This window comes from Cyrtonyx montezumae, unplaced genomic scaffold (assembly GCF_038088225.1).
Source record: "Cyrtonyx montezumae isolate F1298 unplaced genomic scaffold, pur_monq_1.0 scaffold_3, whole genome shotgun sequence".
In the NCBI taxonomy this organism is placed as follows: Eukaryota; Metazoa; Chordata; class Aves; order Galliformes; family Odontophoridae; genus Cyrtonyx; species Cyrtonyx montezumae.
The window spans coordinates 60,248,159-60,270,383 of record NW_027072034.1 but is presented as its reverse complement, the minus strand read 5'-3'; the positions used below and the strand labels follow the sequence as shown (position 1 = coordinate 60,270,383).

General features: G+C 41.6%; 1 protein-coding gene across 1 annotated transcript in view; it reads right to left on the bottom strand.

The window, feature by feature from the left end:
• URB1 (URB1 ribosome biogenesis homolog) overlaps positions 1 to 22,225 on the bottom strand; it is a 42,756-nt gene that overhangs the window by 439 nt on the left and 20,092 nt on the right. Inside the window, exons 18-38 of the mRNA XM_065741787.1 lie at positions 21,539 to 21,709; positions 20,290 to 20,486; positions 19,480 to 19,704; positions 18,773 to 18,952; positions 17,081 to 17,936; positions 15,959 to 16,160; positions 15,591 to 15,768; positions 14,318 to 14,376; positions 13,529 to 13,722; positions 12,150 to 12,260; positions 11,986 to 12,049; positions 10,700 to 10,871; positions 10,014 to 10,116; positions 7,491 to 7,651; positions 7,004 to 7,115; positions 5,924 to 6,030; positions 5,261 to 5,404; positions 4,366 to 4,475; positions 3,059 to 3,235; positions 1,910 to 2,151; positions 416 to 1,012 (exon numbers count right to left, since the gene is read on the bottom strand). Coding sequence (XP_065597859.1) covers positions 416 to 1,012; positions 1,910 to 2,151; positions 3,059 to 3,235; positions 4,366 to 4,475; positions 5,261 to 5,404; positions 5,924 to 6,030; positions 7,004 to 7,115; positions 7,491 to 7,651; positions 10,014 to 10,116; positions 10,700 to 10,871; positions 11,986 to 12,049; positions 12,150 to 12,260; positions 13,529 to 13,722; positions 14,318 to 14,376; positions 15,591 to 15,768; positions 15,959 to 16,160; positions 17,081 to 17,936; positions 18,773 to 18,952; positions 19,480 to 19,704; positions 20,290 to 20,486; positions 21,539 to 21,709 — 4,362 coding nt within the window. The remainder of the gene's footprint in view (positions 1 to 415; positions 1,013 to 1,909; positions 2,152 to 3,058; positions 3,236 to 4,365; positions 4,476 to 5,260; positions 5,405 to 5,923; positions 6,031 to 7,003; positions 7,116 to 7,490; positions 7,652 to 10,013; positions 10,117 to 10,699; positions 10,872 to 11,985; positions 12,050 to 12,149; positions 12,261 to 13,528; positions 13,723 to 14,317; positions 14,377 to 15,590; positions 15,769 to 15,958; positions 16,161 to 17,080; positions 17,937 to 18,772; positions 18,953 to 19,479; positions 19,705 to 20,289; positions 20,487 to 21,538; positions 21,710 to 22,225) is intronic.

The window sequence follows — 22,225 nt, the reverse complement described above, 5'->3', positions numbered from 1 at the left end:
ATCACACTCTGCCAACATCTTTAAATAAAAAGGTCTGGAATCTGACCTGTGCCTTTTGCAATCCAGTGGGAACAATGAACAGTATTTGGATCAGAACCCATTTGTTGCAGACTATTTTTCCCCTTCGAGTTACATTTTATGTACACCTCATTCAACTCTCCTAAAATCCTAGAAGGGAAAGTTTCTTTTAGGGAGTACAAGTGTTGTACAACCAGAAACCCTGACAGCACAGCTACATTCTGTTCTGCCAACCCATGTGCCCACACCACCTGACACACAGCTCTCGTGCTGTCCAAGTGTTGAGCACCAATGGACACAGAACTGCAGCTCTGATGTATAAAAATACTCAAGGCACAACCTATTTTCTATCACGACTCTGCCTCATAACATGATTGAGAAAGAAAAGGCAAGTTACCTTTCTTGTTTGCATCCTCTTCTGTCATTGCTGACTGGCACAACGTTTTTACAAGCTCATGACAGCTGTTGTTAGTCAGGCCCTGAGCATCCATCAGGTGAAGCATGATCAAACTGAACAAACAGAGCTCTCCTAAGTGTCCCGCTGCCCCACTGCTGGCCTCACAGATCCGAGTGTAAAATTTGAAGATGTTGTTCCTCAGGGTCTCATCCCTGAGCACCTCCTGCACTGCCACTGGGTGTGGCAAGATGCAGTTCTGCAGCCACCGCAGAATTAACGAAACGTTCTGCATATTGAGGCTGTGTTCAACCATGGACTTCACCTGCCATTTAGTTACTAGGTATGCGGATGCACAGGTGAGTCTGACTGCTTCATCTGGAAGGTCAGCAGATTTGAGGGGTTCCTCTGGATGTTTGGTAGGCAGCGCTGAGTAAACGGGCTCCCAGTGGGCAAATATGACATTCAGATCCTCTCTGCATTTCTCCAGCTCGGAGATGTTCAGGTCTGCAGCCATGCTGTCTTCTCCATCTACCTTTCTTCTTTTCTGAGTGTGATGATGAGATGAGGCTTGGGATTTGTTCTTTTCTTTAATGCTTTCTGTGAGAAGAAAAACATCACGACAAACACCCGGTCCTCCAAAGGACTTCTTTGTACAAAATTACTCAGGAAAGACTGGATCACATGTTGTTTCATTTGCTAAAAGGGTAAGCAGTAGCCTCATTTAACAGCCTACATGATTCAGAGCAAACAGGCTACAGTGACTCCTAGTCTGAAACACTGTTCTGAACTGGATCACCTAACTTTGAGATAAACAGTAAGCCCACTGAGGCCCTGGCTCAAAGCTCCATGAAGTCATGGCAGCATTTCAGAGGTCTACAAGATGCAGTTTTGCCAGTAAGGCTACGTTATTTGCCCAGAGAAACTGTGGTGCCCCATCACTGGATGTGCTCAAGGCCAGGCTGGATGAAGCCCTGGGCAGCAGGTTGGGGCTGCGTGGGCTTTGAGACCCCTTTCTGCCCAAACCGTTCTGTGATTCAATTCACAGAACGCAATTCCTTATGCTAGTGGTGGTTTAGCAAGCACCAGCACAAGGAAGGAGACACCAGCATAGTTACATTGCCTTTTAACACTGCAGGCTAAAGGAGCCAAGCCTGCCCTGCTCTAACATAGCTGCATCCCGACTGAGTGTGGCTGACAAGTGTAGGATGTGAATTTTTCACATATCAAGCAAACTAAATCTGCAACTGGGTTTTATTTTAAAGCTCTTTCACTTTTTGAAAATTGATTGTTCTAAGGCTGTCAGAGTTGTGCTAAAATTAAATCACTGTAATAAATATCTGAAAATTGGCTTCACATTTTCATTTCTCCTCCCCTAAGCTGCATCTGATTGACTGTAGTTATTACTGATTCTTTCTAGGAAGGCTGCCCAACTTGCATGGTTAGCAGACAGCAACCCCAGAAATATTAATTTTCTTAAATATTGTTAGTACTTACTAAGCAATTCTTTGAACTGGTATTTCTGAATAAGATTCTGCACATCCTCTTGGAGCTGCAGGTCTTTTTCAATGATGCTCCACTTATGCAAGAGCAGCAGGATCTCTTTGTTTGAGAGAACACTGTCATTCACAGTGAATCGACTCATTTCTTTAAAGGCCTCGATAACAAGAGCACGATATCTCAGCACAGAACTGAATGTAGTGAAAAACTGCACCAGCCTGGCTCGATCTAGATTAGTCCTATAAAAATAGAAACAGAATTACCATGTATTTTTCTTCATGCTAACAAGTAAAATGCAATAATAACCACACATTTTCCTCTGTCCACCCCCCTCCTACAGTTTTCCAGATGTACATTCCTGATTCTCAAGGTACCAGTATTAACTTCATTGCCACTGAGTCCCCAGAGCTTCACACCACTGGGGTCTGGAATACAGCTCAAAGAACACAGCCTTTGCCCTCCCACCTGTAAGAGCCAAAGGCAGATGGCACACAAGGAAGAATCCAGAGCACTTCATCTACACTTTCTTATTTTGCATGTATCTTCAAAACTTTGAGAAAGTAAGCACAACCTCTCCATGTTGTGGCAATAACTGTCTGCATGAAGAGCTGCGGGTGCCATCAGGAACCCAAACACAACTGCTTGCTTACTGCTCTCCCTGCTGCAGCTGCTGTGTGTGGACTCACTGAGTATGCTGGGTCTGCAAAGAAGGGACTGACACCTACTTAACACTGTTGTGTAGAACCTTGCATGACCTCTCCTTGTATAATTTACGGGCATGGGTCAGATGCATAGAGAGTCCAACACTCTGGAAAGCATGAAAGATTCCTGCAGCAAGCAGCACTACTAAATGCAGGTGCTAAACCAAAGTAAAAAGCAGCTTAAAAACAGCAAATTAGTAAGGATGTAGAACTTGATGGTAACTATGCAACAACTGTCATTTTGTTCCCAGTACATCACAGCAGCTGAATCTTCTTGAAAATCCCACTGAGGTTCATGAGTTAACATTCAGACTGAAAGGGAGAAGAGCATTACACTCATCAGAGATCGAGACATTCTCTCAGCCCTCATAAATTTTGACTGGACAGAGGACGATATGCAAACTGATGTAAAAATAAAAACAACCACAAAAAAAACCCCACTTACCGAATGAGTTTAACTAAAGCTATCAAAACGTACAGAAATTCGTTTACAAGCTGAATAGGAAGAAGCTTCCTGTTTTCCAGTGGCTTCTTCTTGCTTTCTCTCTTGGCTCCTACATTTGTTAGCCACAGAGTATGGACTAAGGAAATGAGTCTGTTTAGCAGCTTGTTTTCCAGAAACCTGGCAGACAAACAAACAAAGGAATAAATATCCATAGGGAATACGGACTCTAACTGGCAACCAGTCTGTCTCGCAGAGGGGGTCATATTCTGGTGCACACTGGGAGCAGCCACCTCACAGCCATGACCTATCAAGGCTGGGAGGCCCATGAAGCCCCAGCAGTGGAGAACCAGGCTGCTGCCCCTCCTCAGAAGACAAGGGAAACATCCAGCACCTCCTCCTGCCACACTGCTGTTGAGGAACAGCAGTGCATCCCAGCCCTTGCACAAGACAAGGGACTGCTGGCTTAGACCTTTCATTACAAAGCTTTGCCAGGCAACCCATTCATTTGCAGCCACTGCCACCATTTCCTTAAAGCAAGGAGTTCAAGACATCTTGGGTCCTTATATTCCTAAGGCTTTCAGCAATAACAGCAATGCTTACAGCACAGTATCAGAGCCACATTTATTAAGGAGGAAAAATTTAAAAAAGGAAGAAAAAAGCAATCACATTTTTGCACAGAGGATGCAAGAATACTCATCAAAAGTACAACCAGCAAGTAACCACTGGGTGCCAAAGGCCAAATTTACACTCTTCCAAATGTACCAAATTGTACCAAAAAGAGGTAGCTGTCCCTATTACCAGCTCTTGAGAACTCTATGCACTACGCTGTTACCATCATGGGGTGTTCACTGAGACCTGTTCAGGCTGATCACAGCACAGATGATCCTGACAACTGGCTTGAACCTGCCAGAACAGTCTATGCAAAGGAGACTGTGCATACACACATGCACATGTGTGCACATGTCTGGGAGAAGTAACTGGAGTGTTACTCTGTCAGAGGTCCTACACCAAGGTGTGAGGTGTGGGTATTGCAGAAATTCAGGTACACAAAATAACTGTTTAAGTTTTTCAGAAACATGTGTTTCACTACTGCAATGTGAAAGTGCCTTGATTTTGTTTTTAGACACACAAGGAAACATTTCAGAGCAGCAAGTTCTGCCAGTATGGCCCTAGGTGCCAAATACCACAACCACTGACAGAGCCGTTTCTGTACCTGCCACCCTTTGTTTTCATATTCAGTTGTGTAATTACTTCCTGCACGTGGGACAGCAGAACTGTCCTCATTGCACCAGTATTTCCCTAGTTACCTTTTCTCTAAGATGTGCAGTATCCAGGTTAGGAGGCTGTGGTCCTGTATCAACTCATAAGCAGCTCTGGTGACAGAGGCAGCATTTTGTAGCACCTCTAGAATGTGACTCTGAAACAGAAAATATAATTTTTTCTTTTACAAAATTAGAACACAGTCAACATCTAATTACTCTCCATCTCTCGGAAGGATGTAATTAGCAATTTGACCAGTATCCGGAATCTAATCAACTTAAAATATATTCCCAAACACCACGTGTTCAGGGAACAAAAGATGTTCTCTTTCCAAGGTTTCACACACAAAGACACTCATCTTTAAGGAAGCCTTTAAGGAGCAAGACAGCTTTCTCTCTGTCCAATTTTCATAGCTAAGCGAGATACTCTTAACAGAGATGATTTCTAAGGGTGGATTTATTACGACCATAAGAACTGCTGGCCTCTGAACTTCCTTCTTCTTAAAGCGCTGTACAGATAGCATGCTAGTTAGGGAATAAACACACCTAATAAAAAAAAGACCCAGACAGTATCAACAAAGCTGAAGTCTGCAATGTCCTCCACAAAGCAGAAGAAATAAGACTGTGGAGCTAGACCATCAGCTAACGAAAGTGAGTGAAGGGCCCCCATCCAGCCTGGTCTTGAATACCTGCAGGGACAGGCACCCACAGCTTCTTTGGGCAGCCTGTGCCACACGGGCAGCAACCTCTTCGAATTTCAGGGGCCCTGTATGTGACTGGTTTAGACAAAAGTATTTCCCTCCTCAACACATACATAATCAACAACAAACAAATTTTCAAGAGGGAAAGGGAAGAGTCAACTGATCTGTTCTTCTTTGTATTTAAGATCTTCAAACAACACCATTTTATTTATCATTTTATTTATATATCTTTACATTCCTACCTGAGAGCCTTCATCACACAAAGGACTGTTGAAAAAGGAAAGAATGACATGGAAAATCCTCTGGTAGTCATAGAGCTGGTAGCAGTGTTTATCACGCAGCCCTTCCCCAAGAAGTCTGAGAACCCAGTCACGCTCTGTTTTGTGCTACAAGTCACAAAAAAGAGCACCATCAGACATTTCAGAATGATAGCTGCTCATTAAGCACAACAAAGCAGTTGCCTGGGAATGCCAGCATAGCACTCAACAGCTTCTCTTGGACTTCTCAACTTTCATCTCCATTGCATTTAATCAGTAATAACATCCAACAACTACAGTTATGCTACAGCCCGAACATGTACTGACAATGGGACTTGTAAAAGTTGCTATTCCTAAAACATCTCAATCAAACTCCAGTTTAAATTATTAAACTCTAACATGAATTGAATTAGCTGGGGTAGAACATTCTGCTTGTTGTACTATACAGTACACAGCACAACTCTTCGTTATCTGCTCTTATTAAAAAGAAAAAAAAAGGAAAAAAAAGAAAGTCAGAAATAATACTTCCCATTCAAATATAACACAGAGCAACGATCTAATTAATTATCAAGATTCGATTGTATTTTTGTGTCTTTTTTCTAGTCTTCTTGGAAGAAGTGGATATCTATGATGGGATTCTTAAGTTACCTCAAAATCGAAACTGTAGAAAAGCTGGAAAAACCCTGGTACTTTCCTCAGGTCCAAATACTGATGTGACAGAAGGAACCTGTTTATCTTTGTATACATGTGATCCTCTGTGAAGAGAAACAACAGTTGGTTATTGAGGAGCAGGACAGTGTATCCAATATAGAATACACACTGAAAAAATAAATGGAAGCAATATTGTTCAGCTAGCTGTCAGAACAGTGTGTTAACTACAGCAAGGAGAACTTGTGTTCTAAGGATGACTATATCATGTGAACTGTGCCAGACTACTCGGAGGGGAAATTCAAACTCAATTATTTTTTCCAGAGCTGCTAAAGTTTGGTCAGACATCACTCCACAGGGCAAACCAGGTATCCCAATAGAGATATGGGCAAGTTCAACGTAGTCCTGTGCACATGCATAGTCAGCTCACAACTCTGTGGCATCCCCTGTGCTCATGAAACTGAAATATCTTTCTTTGAATAACGGACAGTGACACAGTGGAACAGATTGCCCAGAGGGGTTGTGCAGCCTCCCATCCTTGGAGGCAGTCTATGATTCAGTCTAGAAGACTGGATGTTTCTAGGGAAAAGCCCTGAGCAAAATGATCTGTCTTTAAAGTTGGCCCTGCTCTGGGCAGAGCAGCTAGCTGAAGACTTTGTGAGGTCCCTTGCAATCCTGATGCTGTTTCTCCTTTGCAAAGACGACTTAATTGATTCAGTATCTCAGAAGGGTTACCCAGGCCAACTGACTCTGATCTGCTGAACAGGACGCACAGACTTCCACCCATATGTCAGTCCTTTAATGATCCCACTCCAACATTACAAGGAGGTACAGCTGTCAACTTTAATGGATCAGACTGGTTCTGTACACAACAAAATGTCACTTCCCAGTCTTCCAGTAAGGCGCTCTACACAAACACTGCAAGTTTTTCTCAGAAATACAGGAAAGCATGCTTTGTGGCTGCTGCCACTCTCACAGCTAACTCAGTCTCCAGCATTGACCATGGACATTTCTCCATGTACACCCACTCCCTCCTCTTTAACACGCCAGAAATTCTACACGCGCAGTAGACTACAGTACCTGGTTTCAGCATTTGCTGTGCCACACGAGCAATGTAGAGGGTTAGGGAGAAGGTAAATCTGAGGTTTTGCTGCCTGATTCCATTTTGCACAGCATCCATGAGATACAGCAACTGCAGCACAAGAACCCAGGGGAGAAAAAGCTTGAACTATCACCCAAACAAATACAACAGAGTGCAAATGCAGAACAAGATTTTAGGGTATTACGAAGGACATAATCAAATACCAATCCCACCAGGATTACTGCTCCTACAAATAAAAAACATCAAGCATTTCTGAACATGCTTTCCCCTCTTTTTCTGCCCAATGAATAAAGAATCACAAACACAAAAGCAATAGAGGACAAGAGGAATAGGATAAAGGATAAAAAGCTGCTCTGGGCTCTATTACCATGTGCAGACATGCAGATGAGTAAGGCAGCAACTCTCCCTTTAGCATCTACGATCTAAGACGTCTAACCTGGCAAATTCAGCAGAGCTCAGGCTTACCTGTTTCTGCTCTCGAAAGCGAGCTCCTTCCAGATGAGAACGAAAAGAAGCCAGGACAAAATATGCTGCTGCTCTCATGTTGGAATCATAGCTGCTAAGGGCAGCCACCGTTAGGCCCAGGGCATTGACTTCAACAAACTTGTGACACGCTACTAAACATTCTGAGTAAGCAGAGGAGAAATAGAAAGAAAAACATCCAGCATATCACACTCACATGTCATAGAGCATATAACAGCACTACAATCCTTACTAGAACTTCTACTCACAAACACCAATTTCTAGATCTACTTCCACAAGCTCTTATTTCATCACAGAGCCATAAGCTGAAGGCTCCTTCAGCTAACAGAAGCATCCTGCAAATCACTCAGTAAGAATTCTCTGCTAGCACTGAAATTAAGGTGGTTACTCTCATTTCTTTGAGTCAGATATGAGTCTGCCTGGCAGACCACACAAAGTTAGCAGTAAATTCTGTAAAGATATCTTATATCTCACTGTTTCAGGAAAGCTAAGTGCAAGAAAGAAGAGGAGAGAAAAGCTCTTCCTCAAGTATTGCCTGGGCACTTGGCAAACCCATGCCAAAAAGCAAGATCAGCACAGACAACAGAAAATCTACCTGCAACTAAAGAGCTTCTGTTACACAGTGGATAAGAGAATAATACCTAAATAAGCCTTTAGTCACAACAGAAAAACAACTGTGATGAAGCAAACTTGAGTGACTCTGCTGGTAAGGCATGTTCCCACAGAAGTGCTAGGCTGTACACCCAGCAATGATCAGCAACCAGCCAAACAGAAAACACCCTTGAACCTATCATTTATCTTCCATAGCGTTTTCTGAAGATGCTGAGTTTCTTTTTTAGAGGCTGTATGTTTTGCAGAGCTTGTGTCATTTCTGTTCACCAATGGCTGGCAATGACTTGATGTAAAAACTCCACATTATCTCCTGCGCTATTTGTTATTTGATTTAACAGTCACAAAGACATTGATTAGGAAAACTATTTCTCATTGAAAACATGTAGTAGTAATATTTTCCATCCAGCTGACCTTGTAGAGTGCATTCAACAACTAACATCACATAACAAGCTGTTAAAAAAAACCCTTCAGTCTCCATCTGACATGCAGTTTGTTTAAAGTACCTTGAGAATCGTGATGGAAAAGCTTTCCACAAGATGCTTATCAGAGCTAAACTTAGACAGAACTTGCTATCTGCCCAGCTCCAGACTCACTTTTTACCCAGTGAGCGTTAAACATCATGCAGTAAGTCCGTGTTTATAACATCCAGTGGTTATATAACAGTACAAAGAGCAAATAAATAAAGAATGAGGAATTCCAAAAGCAGCTGACATGGTTTAGGAGCACCATAGGACTCAAGCATCCACGGGACAATCACTTGTGCCCTTTAAAAATACATCTTTGGGAACAGACTCACAAAATGACACAGAGTAGTTTGCCACTATACCTGAACACAGGATGAGGACATACAAAATAGAAACTGCACTGTAAGAATTCATGTGAACAAAGAAGGACCAAGCGTGATTTCACTGACAGACAGTTATCAACCCGCTAGCTGCTCGTGATGTTACTGTTGTGGAATGGAAAACCCACAAACTACAGTGGTTAACCACAATCAACATGGGGAGGGAGCTGGTGAGGAAATTCCTTATGATCTATCTCCCACTTTGATCTTTAATTGCCCTTGAAATAAGCAGCATCCACGTGAATAACAGCAGGGATGTGCATACGCAAAGCAGTCACATCAAAAAATCGAAGTGAGGCTAAGCAAGCAGTATTCAAGCAGCATGCAGACCTTACTAAACTTCCCAAAGATACTGAGCATAGGTGTTGTCACATGCACAATGGCCCCTCACATCTCTGCCTGATGAACTGCAGCTGGGATACTGTGTGTAGCACAGAAGGTACCACCCCTCCAATGCCTGTTCTGCAGGATACAGCCCTCTGTATCAATGTTCCAGCAGGGAATATTCTCCACTGATCTCTTTTATGCTTGTTTTATAATTGCACTGCACTGTTTCCTGTGCTATACAGAAAGTAAGCTCAAAAGGTAAGATAATATCAATCTGTATCTAATTTTTAACTCTCCTAAGCTGTTTATAGTTCCAGTTTAAAAATCTCTCATCATGTTAAGCAGATCAGCCCCTCTACACAGGGTTAAACAACTATATTTGAAAAGGTTATGAGGGAATACCTAGTCTTCTGGATAAGAAGAGTTTGGTGCCTATGCAGCTACATTGTGCTAAGTACCTAAACCCCACTAGAAATACTGCACTGTTTGGAAAAGTGCTTTAAAAAGACTTTAACAGTGATTATGCCTTTTAAGCCACTCTGAAATTACACTGCAGTTCAGTAGGTGGTTAAACCATCTAAATCTCTCTCCTTTCCAAAGCAATCCATGTGATTTCTTTGAAGTATTAACTCTCACACTTGAAATAACAGCACTACAGATGGAGCCATGCAGCTCCCATGGTAAAGTGAGACAAAATGTCAAACTGGGAACATTCCATTTACCTGGTCTGGTCAATTCACTGAAGAGCTGAAGTAGAAAGCATGGGTCATAGAAATCATCAAGAGTCTTCACACTTTCATCTCTATACAGTGACTCTTGCACATCCTGAAATCAAACCCAAACCAAGATTATGTAAGGAATGACACCAATTTCCAGCTTGGTTTCCAACTGCCCCAGCTACCTCATCCCATTATACAGCAGCAATCCTAAATCTTGCAAAATCTAACACAACTTGGCCCAAGACATACTTCAGTTTATACACAGCTTTCACTAACGTGGTTACAAATCTATCAGAAAAAGATACAGAAGCACATTAGCAAACTACCAAAGACTAAAAAGCCCACTGCCAGTGGATACTTGGACAGCCAAATTTAACAACTTCAGAAGTCAAATTCTGATGACAGTTACACATGACAACATACAGCCACACCTACAGACAAGATGTGGTCCACACATTGCAACTCATGTGAGAAATAATTGTTCCATTTCAGACAAAAAAAACAAACCCACAGCCAAACCACATTTAGCAAAGTGCTCCTAACTAATTCCCTCTTATGAATATAAATGTCTATTCTGATGTAAACAAATTGCCATGTATTGCATGAATCAAAAAAAAAACCCCAAAAACTGAAGTTAGAGTCTCTTTTTCCATATCACAAGGATAATTCATCAGTCTAAACCACAGCACCTCAGATGGCAAAAGACGACGATGCTGAGGGAAAGACAGAACTGTCTTCATCATCTTCTCTCGATCGAGCAGACACAGAATCTCCTCCATGCTTGGCTGCTGCCATAGTGACTTCCCTAGACTCTTGCAAGTCTTGTGATGCTCCACAGCAGCTGGACCCCACAGGAGGATTCTTAAATTGTTAGAAGTAAAGGCATTAGTCAATAGGCTGATAGCACTGAGCGAAAAGTAATTACAGAGGCTATAGATTAGTATTTAAATTTTCCCTTCACTTCTACTTGTTATCCTATGGGAATCTGAAACTAGAACTCGTTTCCCCAGCAACATGTTTTTCATCCATCCAGAAGCTTTTCCGATTCAGTCTCATTAACTACTTGGTAATTCAAGTCAGAACTTAGATTCTCACAAAAGAGGCTTCTTCTTTTAGGCTATAAATACAGGTACATGAATCATAGAATGGCTTGGGTTGGAAGGGACCCCAAGGATCATCAAGTTCCAACCCCACTGCCACAGGCAGGGCCACCAACCTCCAGGTCTGGTACTGGGCCAGGTTGTCCAGAGCCCCATCCAACCTGGTCTTGAACACCACCAGGGATGGCACATCCACTGGCCAGAGAGGGCCCACCTATTGTGCTTAAAGTGATACTGATATTGTTGTTTATTATGTGGGTACTGCCACCAGCATGCTTCTCTGTCAGTGAAGCAGCTGATGGGATGGTGTTGGACACTTTATCACCCAGAACCTGAAGGCCCTGTAACACAAGCTGGGATCTGCTGGGTATTCTTTTCTCTTGAATGTGCTCTATGTTCACTCAAACGCTTCAGTGCTGGGATTGTGACTAGCCAGTGTCTGGCTACCAATGCACTTCAGAGTACAGTATGAAATTGTTCTCAGAGGCAATTAGGGCCCCAAACATTTCTGGTCTTTCTAAAGGAGAAACAGTCTCCTCCACTTAACATCCTTCCATTTAAAATACTTTTGGTGAAGATTATGCAGCATACAGCTACTGCCAGAGCCCTACCTTCTGGAAACTACTTCAGTTGCCTTCTAACAGGAACTTTCATTTAGTGTCCCACGTTATAGGCTGAAAAGATTACCTGTATTTTCAGACAAAGCTCAAGAAGTAAATTAGGTTTCATATGAAAAATGTTTCCAAAAGTAACATGCACCTCCAAGTTTGACCTTGCTCACTTTCTCAGTTAAAAATAAGATGCTGGAATAATTCCAGTTATGAGACTGCTTACTTGCCTATAATTGGCCAAATAAAGGAAGGTGGTCAACTTACCTGGAATTTATAAGGCTTTGATTATTCTTCTCATATAACTGGAGCAGTAGCAGTATCTTCTGATCTAAAAAAAAAATAAAAAAAAAAAATAGAAAGCTAAAGTCAGTCATCCATGAAGATGAAGAACAGATCTGGCAGGAGCTACCTTTCCCAGGATGACATACCTACAGTACTCAGTGTAGCCCCATAGGCACCCAGCAGCACAGCAAGGTGACTGCTCTCACAGACTGAAGGGTCGAGTTTCACAACTGTCAGCAGGATATCCACCAAGGCCTCTGAAATAAATGCATGCAGGTTTAAATATTTTAATGACTACACCAAAGGATGATTACATTTAATTTCAAAGCAAAAAAAGGAACACATTTTGAAGAAGTTTAAAAAGCATTTCCAAGGTGAACAAACAGATGTTACTGTGAGGCAAGCCTTCACGATGCATATCTCCCTGCTGAATTTTTCTACTGGCATATGTTTGTTACCTCATAAAAAATGAAGTGCCATACTCTACCCTACCCTGCCACCGTTCCATCCTCCCTCAGGAAAGATTAAGGTAACTCAGGAGTTGTAAGGAGTAAAGACAAACATCCTAACAACCTTCCCAAGGCACTCCAGAACATGGGAGATCATGCTCTAGCTGTGGTAACTTACCAAAATGCTTCTATAGTGTACACTTAAACAGCTATTTTCACCTAGCATTTAGCAAGCTACAGTAGCTCTGCTCTGAGATGTATAAAAGTTATTCACCTTTATTTTACAACTGGTTGAAAAACGTATGAGTAAGGTTACCCAAAGTCAAATAGGTTATCTGTAGCAGAGTCAAGATCTGAATCCAGACCTCTCTGCTCCCAGTACCTGTAAACATACAGGCTAGTTCCCTTAGTATCTACAAGAATATACCAAAACAATACAGATCATTATGACATTGGTTTAAATGAATGCACTTTTGATGCCAAACTTCTTAATTACTGAGGTTAGCTTCAAACAATCCATCTTGCTGCTTTACAGCAGTACACTCATATGGCAAAATACATACATCTATTACTTGTTAGGGCCCAATTTATATTATTCATGGAAGGACAGTGCAAGCTTTTATGAGGAATATAAATACACGTGGGGTAAATTAACATTTGAGATACAACTTGCAAAATCAACTTAAAATCTTCTGTACTAACCAATTCTAAAATGAGGGCTTCTGTTATCTCTAAAAGAACCTATGTGCACTTCAGTGATCTTACTAACAACCTCACAGAAATCAAAAGGATCAATTTAAGATTTCAGCAAGACTTAAAAAGAAAAACAAAGGCACAAACCTGCCTTAACAGAGTTTCAGAAAATGTGAGTGTTTAAAACTGGCAGCCACGAAATGAATGTGAACGTGTGAATCCAAATAAAAGTAGAATTTAAAACTAAATGTTAATATTCTGGAATTGTTTAATAGCTCTGCAAATACATGTGGGTGGATAGGTTCCTGGATGGATAGAATATAATGGGAGAAAGACAAGATTACTAAATATAGTTAAGTGGAAGGAAGGAGAAAAGAATATACCTCTTGTCTGGATGTTCGTGCCATCTTCTTCTCTTGACCTCAGCATGGCTGACAAAAATAGAGAGTGGTGCGTGACCATCATGTGAAGTTTGGAGAGCTTGACTAATCTCTGACTAAGTGAGGATTCTTTCTTGTATAACAACTGAATTGCAGTGTTCAGGACCTTCAGAAATGCTTCATCTCTGTAGCGGTACCTTTGGAAGTAAAGACCACAGAACAGTCACAGAACATCTCTCTCTCAGCCATTTTGCTCTAATTCCTTTATGCAGTAACTGGTATCTTAATTACCAAAAGCAAAGAGGGCTGGGACACAGTCACACCTGTAGCTGCTATGAGTTTAGCAAAGGATGAGAATTACTCCTACGAACCCTTCAGAGGGTGGCCCTTCATAGTCACACTTTCACCTCCATAGAAACTAAGATTATCCTGAAATATCCACTTCCTTTGATTTATTTAAATGGCTCACATTAATGGTGAAAGATCTAATTTATTTTCATATTTATTGTAATTAAGAAACGTCTTAAATAAAAAGGAGCATAAATAAGCATTAAGCTTCTTTATGCCAATGCAGCTGGTTCAACTATCCAGTTAGCTGTGTTAGTTATGCACATTGAAGCACAAAATCCAAGCATTCAGACTTCAATGAAAACAGCAGATGTTCTGCTCATCCTGAGAAGCAAAAAGCACCACCAAATCTGAGTGAACTCAAGGGAGACAAGATGCTTCCAGGGTGCAGGACAAGGCCATGTGAACCAAATGGCATCTTAGATGCATCTCAGAATGACTTACTTGAGTCCTGTCTTCACAAGGCTGTACCAGTCATCTGGGTCTACTTCTTCAACTAAGCTCTGTGCACGCAGCAAGCAGAAAGAAAAGGTTATGTTTTGTATATACAATTTCTATAGACTATGACCAGCAATTTCTGTTCCATAGACACACTAAAAACAAGCAAGCCAAGCACGTGAGAAAATTAAAAGATAGCAGGGAAGAAAACTCTTAGACACAATAATCCTACCTCCTGATTCAAATGAAATTACAAGTATTACTTTGTTGGGCCTGGGAATGAGGAAGCATGTGGGCAGTATGCAATTAAAAAGCCAGCTGGTCTCTAGGTAGCAAAAACAAACAAACAAACAACAGCAATCTTTAAACTCCTAACACTCTCAGTTTTTAAGAGTTGCAATGTTGGTAAGTCAAAGTAAGAGACTGTTACTTGGGTACTAGAAGATCTTCATGTACTTATAGGGTGCTGAACTAACACACGACAAACAGATACGGCATCTGGATGAGCTGGATGTACAGTATGTTCTTTAGTAAAATTCATCTTCCTTAGAGTACTATAGACCACAATATATAGGATCAGTTCTCAGAAGGCTCAGAACTGCATGTGCCCAAGGTCCTGGCAATACCAAGTGTTAACCTTGTCAAGCCAGCACAGTCAAGATTAATTTTATGAGAAAGCCCCTCAGGTCCTGAAAGACTCCAGTCCTGCACAATCAGGTCCTAAGAGAGTGCCTCACAAAAAGCCAGCAAAAGGTCAAAGGCATCCGTTGCCTGAAGAGACTTCCAATTTTTGGGGTCCTACGTGGATTTGCTTATCTCTACCCAATGAAAAAAAAAAGAACAAAAGCAAAAGCAAAACAGAGAGGGAATGATCCAGTAGGTGTATTTTGTGACCAAATTTAACTGGATTTCTGCCACCCACTTCTGAGGATGTAGCAGGTGGGTCTTGTCAGAAGTGTCTCCATGTCATCATTTCTATTTTCTTTAATAAAATAATCCATCAGCAACCTGTATCTTTAACACCTTGAACACTGGTTTTCAAACAGCATTGCTAGCAGAAAGCTATCAACATCATCTCAAAACTGGTTCTTATCAAGGATTGGAAGGACAAAATTAATTTTGTAAAAGCTATTAAAAGCCCTCAGAAGCCGTTAAGTTATAAGACAAAAAATAAGTCCAACTTGCATTAATGCAAGCCACAAATACAGAAGTACAATAACACATTTCTATACAGTCACAATCTTGGATGCCAGCAACAGACGTTAAAAAGAAGTCTCACCAGTAATTCTTCTAGCCTCAGTAGCACTGGCCTCTCCACATCTGGTTTGCTTTCATCTTTACTGCTGTTGTACATAACAACTAATCCCTTCATGCAGGATGACAACAGGCTTCTCCTCCAGGAATGCAACTCTTCGGAGTTTTCAAGAACTCTGGAGATGGCATCTGCTACTGTCCAACTGCAGAAATATATATTAAAAATGTTACAACAAGCGTTGTGCGTAGGCTAAAGCTGCCTGGCTGCCAAGCTTAAAGTGACAGATTCTTTGAACATGGTATTATTGTTCATAATATTTCCATTCATGTGTACCTATGACAATGCTTTATGAATCAAACTTTGTCATAGAACAGGGAATAGGATTTGCCTACCTCTCATTATTTCCTGCTTTCTCAAGAGCACCAGGGAGCTGCTCAATAAGCTTTCGCAGCCCCTTGTTTTGTGAAGATGGCAACAACTTGGAAAGAACCTGCAGTTTCACACTGATCTCATGCGATGCTTCTGCATCTTGAAATACACTGGAGAGCTCTTTCCACAGAGCTTTTCTCAGGACAGGTAGGACAGCTGAAACAACTGTAGGGAGAGAGCAGGGGGCACCAGTTTCACCGAATGTGCTAAGCAACAATTGAGATAATTATAAAAATTCCAAACCACTTCTCTAATTAAGCCCCAGCTTACTTAGTTTATAACTGTTATACTACAGTAGCTGCTAAACTGCTACAGAGGAGTGCACTCTGTGTTGCTCCTTTAACATGATTAGGAAGTATTTAGCAAATATACCAGATAACCATTTGCTATGCAGCTGAAATAATTAGACATGGGAAAATAACACAGACATTCAAAGAGGGACGATTATGTGACAGGGAAACCTTGTCCTTGATTATCAGGAACAAGGAAATCCTTACTAGTTCTCTGACCATGGACTCGAGGGAATTGTACTCTCACATCATCGGACAGTTAGCATGTACCTTATAAATCAAGTCAGCTTGCCAGTAGTTTCCTCTTCTAGCATTCAAGCACAAAACCATCAGTTGAATTAGGTGCCAGAAGAAGGCTTAGTTCTTTAACCATCCTGTACTGACGAGGTCTTTCCACTACTTGAGCCTCCCCTACACAGAACTAGCTTTCCCCACCAACAGCTACACTCAGATTCTGTTGCTATTTACATTTCTACATCCAATAAAAAGTTTAACCTTCTATACTAAGCCAAGCAAATAAGCATGAAGATAGATTTTCACGTATGCTGTAAGGGTTTCAGAAGAGAAAAATCAAACATCAGCCACCATAAAAGCACTTTATAAAGGCTTCAGTCTGACATCCAAGCTTCACTACAGTTCTTTACCTTTCACATTGCAGAAATACTTACAAAAAGACTCATTAGAAGTTAATAAGAGAACTTTCATGCGCTCTACTTATTGTGCAGGGGATCCAAGATTTTTACATCAGAGAATTTGGCCTTCTGAACCAAAATAGGGATCAGCTGCAGCTTTTACCTGTGGAAGGTCGGGTGAAGTCATACCGGTCTCTGCACTGCAAATAAACATTAATGAGCAGAAGAAATCTCTCCATGTTTTTCCTGAGGAACTTTTCAATGGAACAGCTTAGACACCACAGCTCAAACTGCAGCAAGTGAGTCCTACAGTGCTTTATCAGCATGCCCACAATGGCAAGGGAGGTTTCTGACCCCTGGTTAAGGCAGTAAACTTGCACCTCCACACTGACCGCGTGTGCAAATACTGGCTCACTTTGAAGAGCCTGAAGGAAAACTTCCTCCAAATCTTCACTGGCTGATGCTGACATCAATATCCCCAAAGCTTTAATGTGCTCTGTGGACAGCAGCAGTTCTCCTTGTTTGGGGTTCTTTTGGTAGCTGTCTGTGAGGAGCTGCACCAAAATTTGTCCATACAAGCTCAACTGTTTCCCTTTTTTAAGGGATTTTTCAGATCTTTGAGTAGTCAAGCTCATCTCAGGAAGTCGCAGCATGGTTAAAGTGATCTCTTTCAGCTGAGCTCCAGACATGTATGCATGCAATTCCTGAAGAGCCTCCAGCTGGTGAGACCTCTTGGGAGAGACCTGGCTTCCTCCTTTCCCAGAAGCCTGGAGCTCTTTCAAGACACTTCTTCTGATAGCTTCAAAATATTTCAATAACACATGTATACGATCCATGCTCTGCAACATCGGGGCACTTGTCTTCAGCAGCTGGAGCACACCAGAATTGACATGAGCTGACAGCAGCTTCACAGTGACAGGGTTTAAACTGTGCTGGGGAAGAGAATGTTGTTCTAAAGCCAGGAACCAACTCTCCAGCGTCGGATGTTTGAAAATAAACATAAGCATATTTTCTAGGGTCTGTAACAAATAGTTGAAACAGTATCACTGAATGGAAAACTACATATTGGAAAAAAATAATGTATCTATCTCCCATAATACACTTATTAGGATTACTGTACGTGAAACTGGCTATTAACTGATCAGAGGATAAAAAAATTAACAGGTTACAAGCATATTATTACTATTTTTTCAACATCTCTGATGTGGGAAACACTGAGCATTTTCCAAATCTAAGCACGTTTTCATGAGGAAATGGTATATTCCGGGATTCTTCAATGTAATTTCATTCTAATTTCCAAAAATCCATAGAGCAAATGAAAGGAGAGAAAAAAATGCACTCCTCCAGGTATCTGATTTTGGTAACTAGCCTTAACACACAGCTTTGGAAAACAGAATTGCCTCTGCAAAGCTGAATGACCTCTGTCATGACCTCTCCTCCCCACATTTCAGCTCAGGAGTGGGATGTTGCAGCTTGTTTGTATCTCCAGACAGCAGTTTCAGCACTACTGAACTACATATTCAAAGCGTCTTCTCCCAGATGTGAATAGCATCTCTCTGCATCAACCTGTTTCCGTGAAGCAGACTCACTTTAATCCTAACTGAAATCCCCCAAATCCTCATGACTTACAAATTAACAGCGTTCACAAAGCCTGATGCTGGCTGTTTTCTATGTGCTTTGTTGATTGATGATAACATATCACCAAATCTATGCTCAACGGTTGCTCAATTCTCAGACAATCTGCTTTAATAAGGGGTTCAGCAAAAGCCTATCTATATTTCCCTACTCTCTAGAATAACCCAAAATAAAGTTCATCATCAGGTAAACTTCTAGCTTGTATCAAGGGATTCTGTACCTTGTCGTTTAAAGACTCCTCTGTAATCAGAGACTCTTCATCCATAAAGAGATCCGATTCAGTTTGATGCTTCTCTTGTTTCTGCCGATTATCCAACTCTATCTGATTTCCCCGGCACAACAAGCTGTTCAGCAGGTCCACAAAGAGGTCAACAAGGCGAGGACCTGACGTCTTACTAAGCTGTGAAAACACAGACACTTTGAAAGCTGAGAAATGAGGAGGATGGGGACAGAAAGATAATTATCCAATAGTAATAGAATATGTAAGCAACTTCCTGGATTACAACCCCTCTAGGGAAAGGAATCACTCCTCCTTGTAGAAATCTGGTTCAAAGTCTTAGGGTGCCAAACAAATATGTTTAGATTTTCATCTACAGCGCAACTTCCAATATGACACAGGCCAGTGAATGTCACACTCTCCAGAAAGGCTTCTTACAGAGATCCACGAGCCAGCTTAAAATCTGGAGTTACTTTGCTTTACACAGATCAGTAAGTCAATCCACGCAAATGAAAGCCGCCTCAACAATTAGAAGGTTAGGATTTGTTTACAAATTATCTGCAAGTGTGTCTGGTGCTCTCAGCCTCAGTGAGAGCTGAGCGTGCGAAAAAGGCACAGAACTAGATCCTAAAGGTTTAAGAGCCAAGTCATTTGTACTTGGAGCACGAAAAGAAAACAAACCCACAATGCCATCACAACACCGGTCTTACAATGCCAAAGTTCTCCACTGTGGATTTCAGGTACAGCAACACATGCTTCACTCCTAACAAAAGCTGTTCAGATGGGAGCTGGCAAGCCATGTCTCTCAGTTTTGTCTGGATATCATCCTCTAGTAAGGTACTTTTTCCTCTTGCATAGGCATCCTTCAGCAAAGTTGTAAACACAGAATCCAGGGCCACAGCAGATTCTCTGCTTACTTCTTTGCATTTTTTAAACTGTTTAAAATGGAAAAAAATAGCAATTTAAAAAACAACAACAACAACAAAACACAACAACTGCATAAGAGAAAACTGAAGATCACCTACAGTTTTAGCTATCTATGTGTGGAATCCAGGACTGACATTCCAGGGACCCACCTCTGCAGTCCTGCTGTCACAGAGCGTTGAAGGATTTCCCATGGGGTACCTGTACATGGTCACTGCTGGGCTAACAAAAACACAGCAGCCTCCAGCAAGGCTGGTCCATGCATCCCAAACCCACACTTGAGTGAACTCAAGTCACTGTAAACTGGTTCCTCTGGCCTGCATCCTTACATTATGCTACACTGTGCCTGGTGAGGAATTGTAGTCTTTGGTGACTGAGTAGGACCCATGTGCTCTGGCTTCATTACCTGCCCACAGCAGAAACCTCTCCTGCTGTTACAGAAACGCCCTTAAGAACATGTGTGTCCCTCAGTGGGATCAAGAAGGAAGACATAAGCTGATTGTAAATGCACTTTCTGAAGGAAACATAACTTCCATACACTGTGAGCTTTTTCAGTTAACGACTCAAGCATTGAAGTGAATTCAGGTATAGCATACCACAGGTTCCTGAGCTTGCTGAGGTATCCAGAGATTATAATACTGGTTAAATTGGTAGAGCTGAGGATACTTAGAAACTTTCAGTGACTGCAGTTCTTTATCATAGAGCTGGAACATCAAGCAGAGGGCAAGAGCATCTCTCTGAGAGTGTAGAAGATCAGTGAAAACACCAACAAGATACTCTACGATGTGCACTCCTGGAAGACCAAAATAAGAAATGACAACTCTGTTGATAAAATTTGAGTAAGCACACACACTATGGTGACCCCCTCTCCATAAGAACTGGGCAACAGACCCCATGGAATTATTTTTAAATGCACTGAATAGGATTAGAAGGTATTTGTGACAAGCTAGACTTGTGTTCCTACCTCACTGAGGTACCTGGAAAAATCTTCCATACAGTAGTCCTCGGCAAAATAAATAATTGTCCCATCTCAAAATACATACACAGGTTGGCATGTTTCTTCTCACACAAGCATAACACTAACTCCACCTTTACTGTGTTGTGCTAAATTTGCCTGCATTTTGAAGGAAAAGGGCTCCAGCCCAGCAACATATAAAAGCAGAACTGATTTGTACAGGAGGGAACACATCCAGGTTAATACAGACTGGTTAAATTTGGACAAGCTCCACCTCAAGTGCTACTCAACATCCAAATATTGAAGGCTGGCAAACCCTGCCCTGAGGCAGTTTTCCCTGTGACTCTTCACCAAATCCTTTCTGCCTACAGCCACTAAAACCACCTTCCTTCCACAGTCTGTGTATTCTATGCTTAAGCACTTTGCTACCGAAGCATTACTGCTTCCAGGCCAAGACTGTACACAGACACTCTGCAGTGCTCTTCAAATCTCTCTATACAGAGCTCAGAGCAATTCTTTGTCTAGTCTGAGGTCATTTTCCTTCTCCACTTCCCTGCACTTCACTTGGGAAAGGTGGGCTCTCTCATTGTGACCAAGGCAAGTTTGCTTTCCCACAGTAAGAGTCCTCTGGAGCTGAAGGGCATTTTATAGACTATACACATTTCCACTTCTTTCCCTACTCCAGAGACCAAGAGAGAGCTTCTCCAGAGTTAGGAGAGAAGGACAGAAGCTTATCTCATTAAAGCTTATGTGAGCTTATCTCACATAAGCTTTAATGCCTCTCTTGAATGACGAACACCATGGATGAGCCTCCTCCCACCTGCAATGGTAACAATAAAACATCCTGTGGAGACTTCCACTCTCCATATAAAAACAAAAGAAGTCTGTACCTGTTTCATTTTCGGTCTGAAGCAGCAGTTTATTCCTGGCTTCTAATGCAGCAGGGACGACAGCACTGAATGGAAATGTTTGAATAACAGTGTCTTCATTTAAAGTGAACCCAATTTCTTCATCTAAGCCATCACTGCCTTCAACTAGGACATCTACCATATCAAGGACATCTGTTGAGGGCAGAAAATGTATTAACAAGATTCAGACTAACTAGAAACCAAAGGAGGTAAAATTCAACACTCCAAGAATACAGGCAGTTTCTGAATTCCCAAAGAAGAAAAAGGGATGAAAACACATTTGTCCAGCAAAGGTCACTCTTACTATATACTCAGTTTCACTGTTAGTCTTTCAACACTACTGTCCAGCTGACAGAAGTAAGGAAAGAGATGCATCATCTGTTCCCACGATGGCATGACCATAACAGTGACAGGAAACATACAGAAAAGCAGAAAGGAAGCAGCTACTGACCCAACAGAACAGCACAGGCAGCCCTCGAAGAGCTTTTCAGATTTGAATAGATGCAGTATCTTGATAACGAGAGTCAAAAGACAACTTCAACATATGAAGAATAGCATTACAGTGTACTCTGTGACTGGTATTAAGTCTCCATAATGCAGCCACCTCAAGACACCATATCGATCTGGTACTGAGGGCTGAATGACCTCAATTATCTTACATTTATGTAT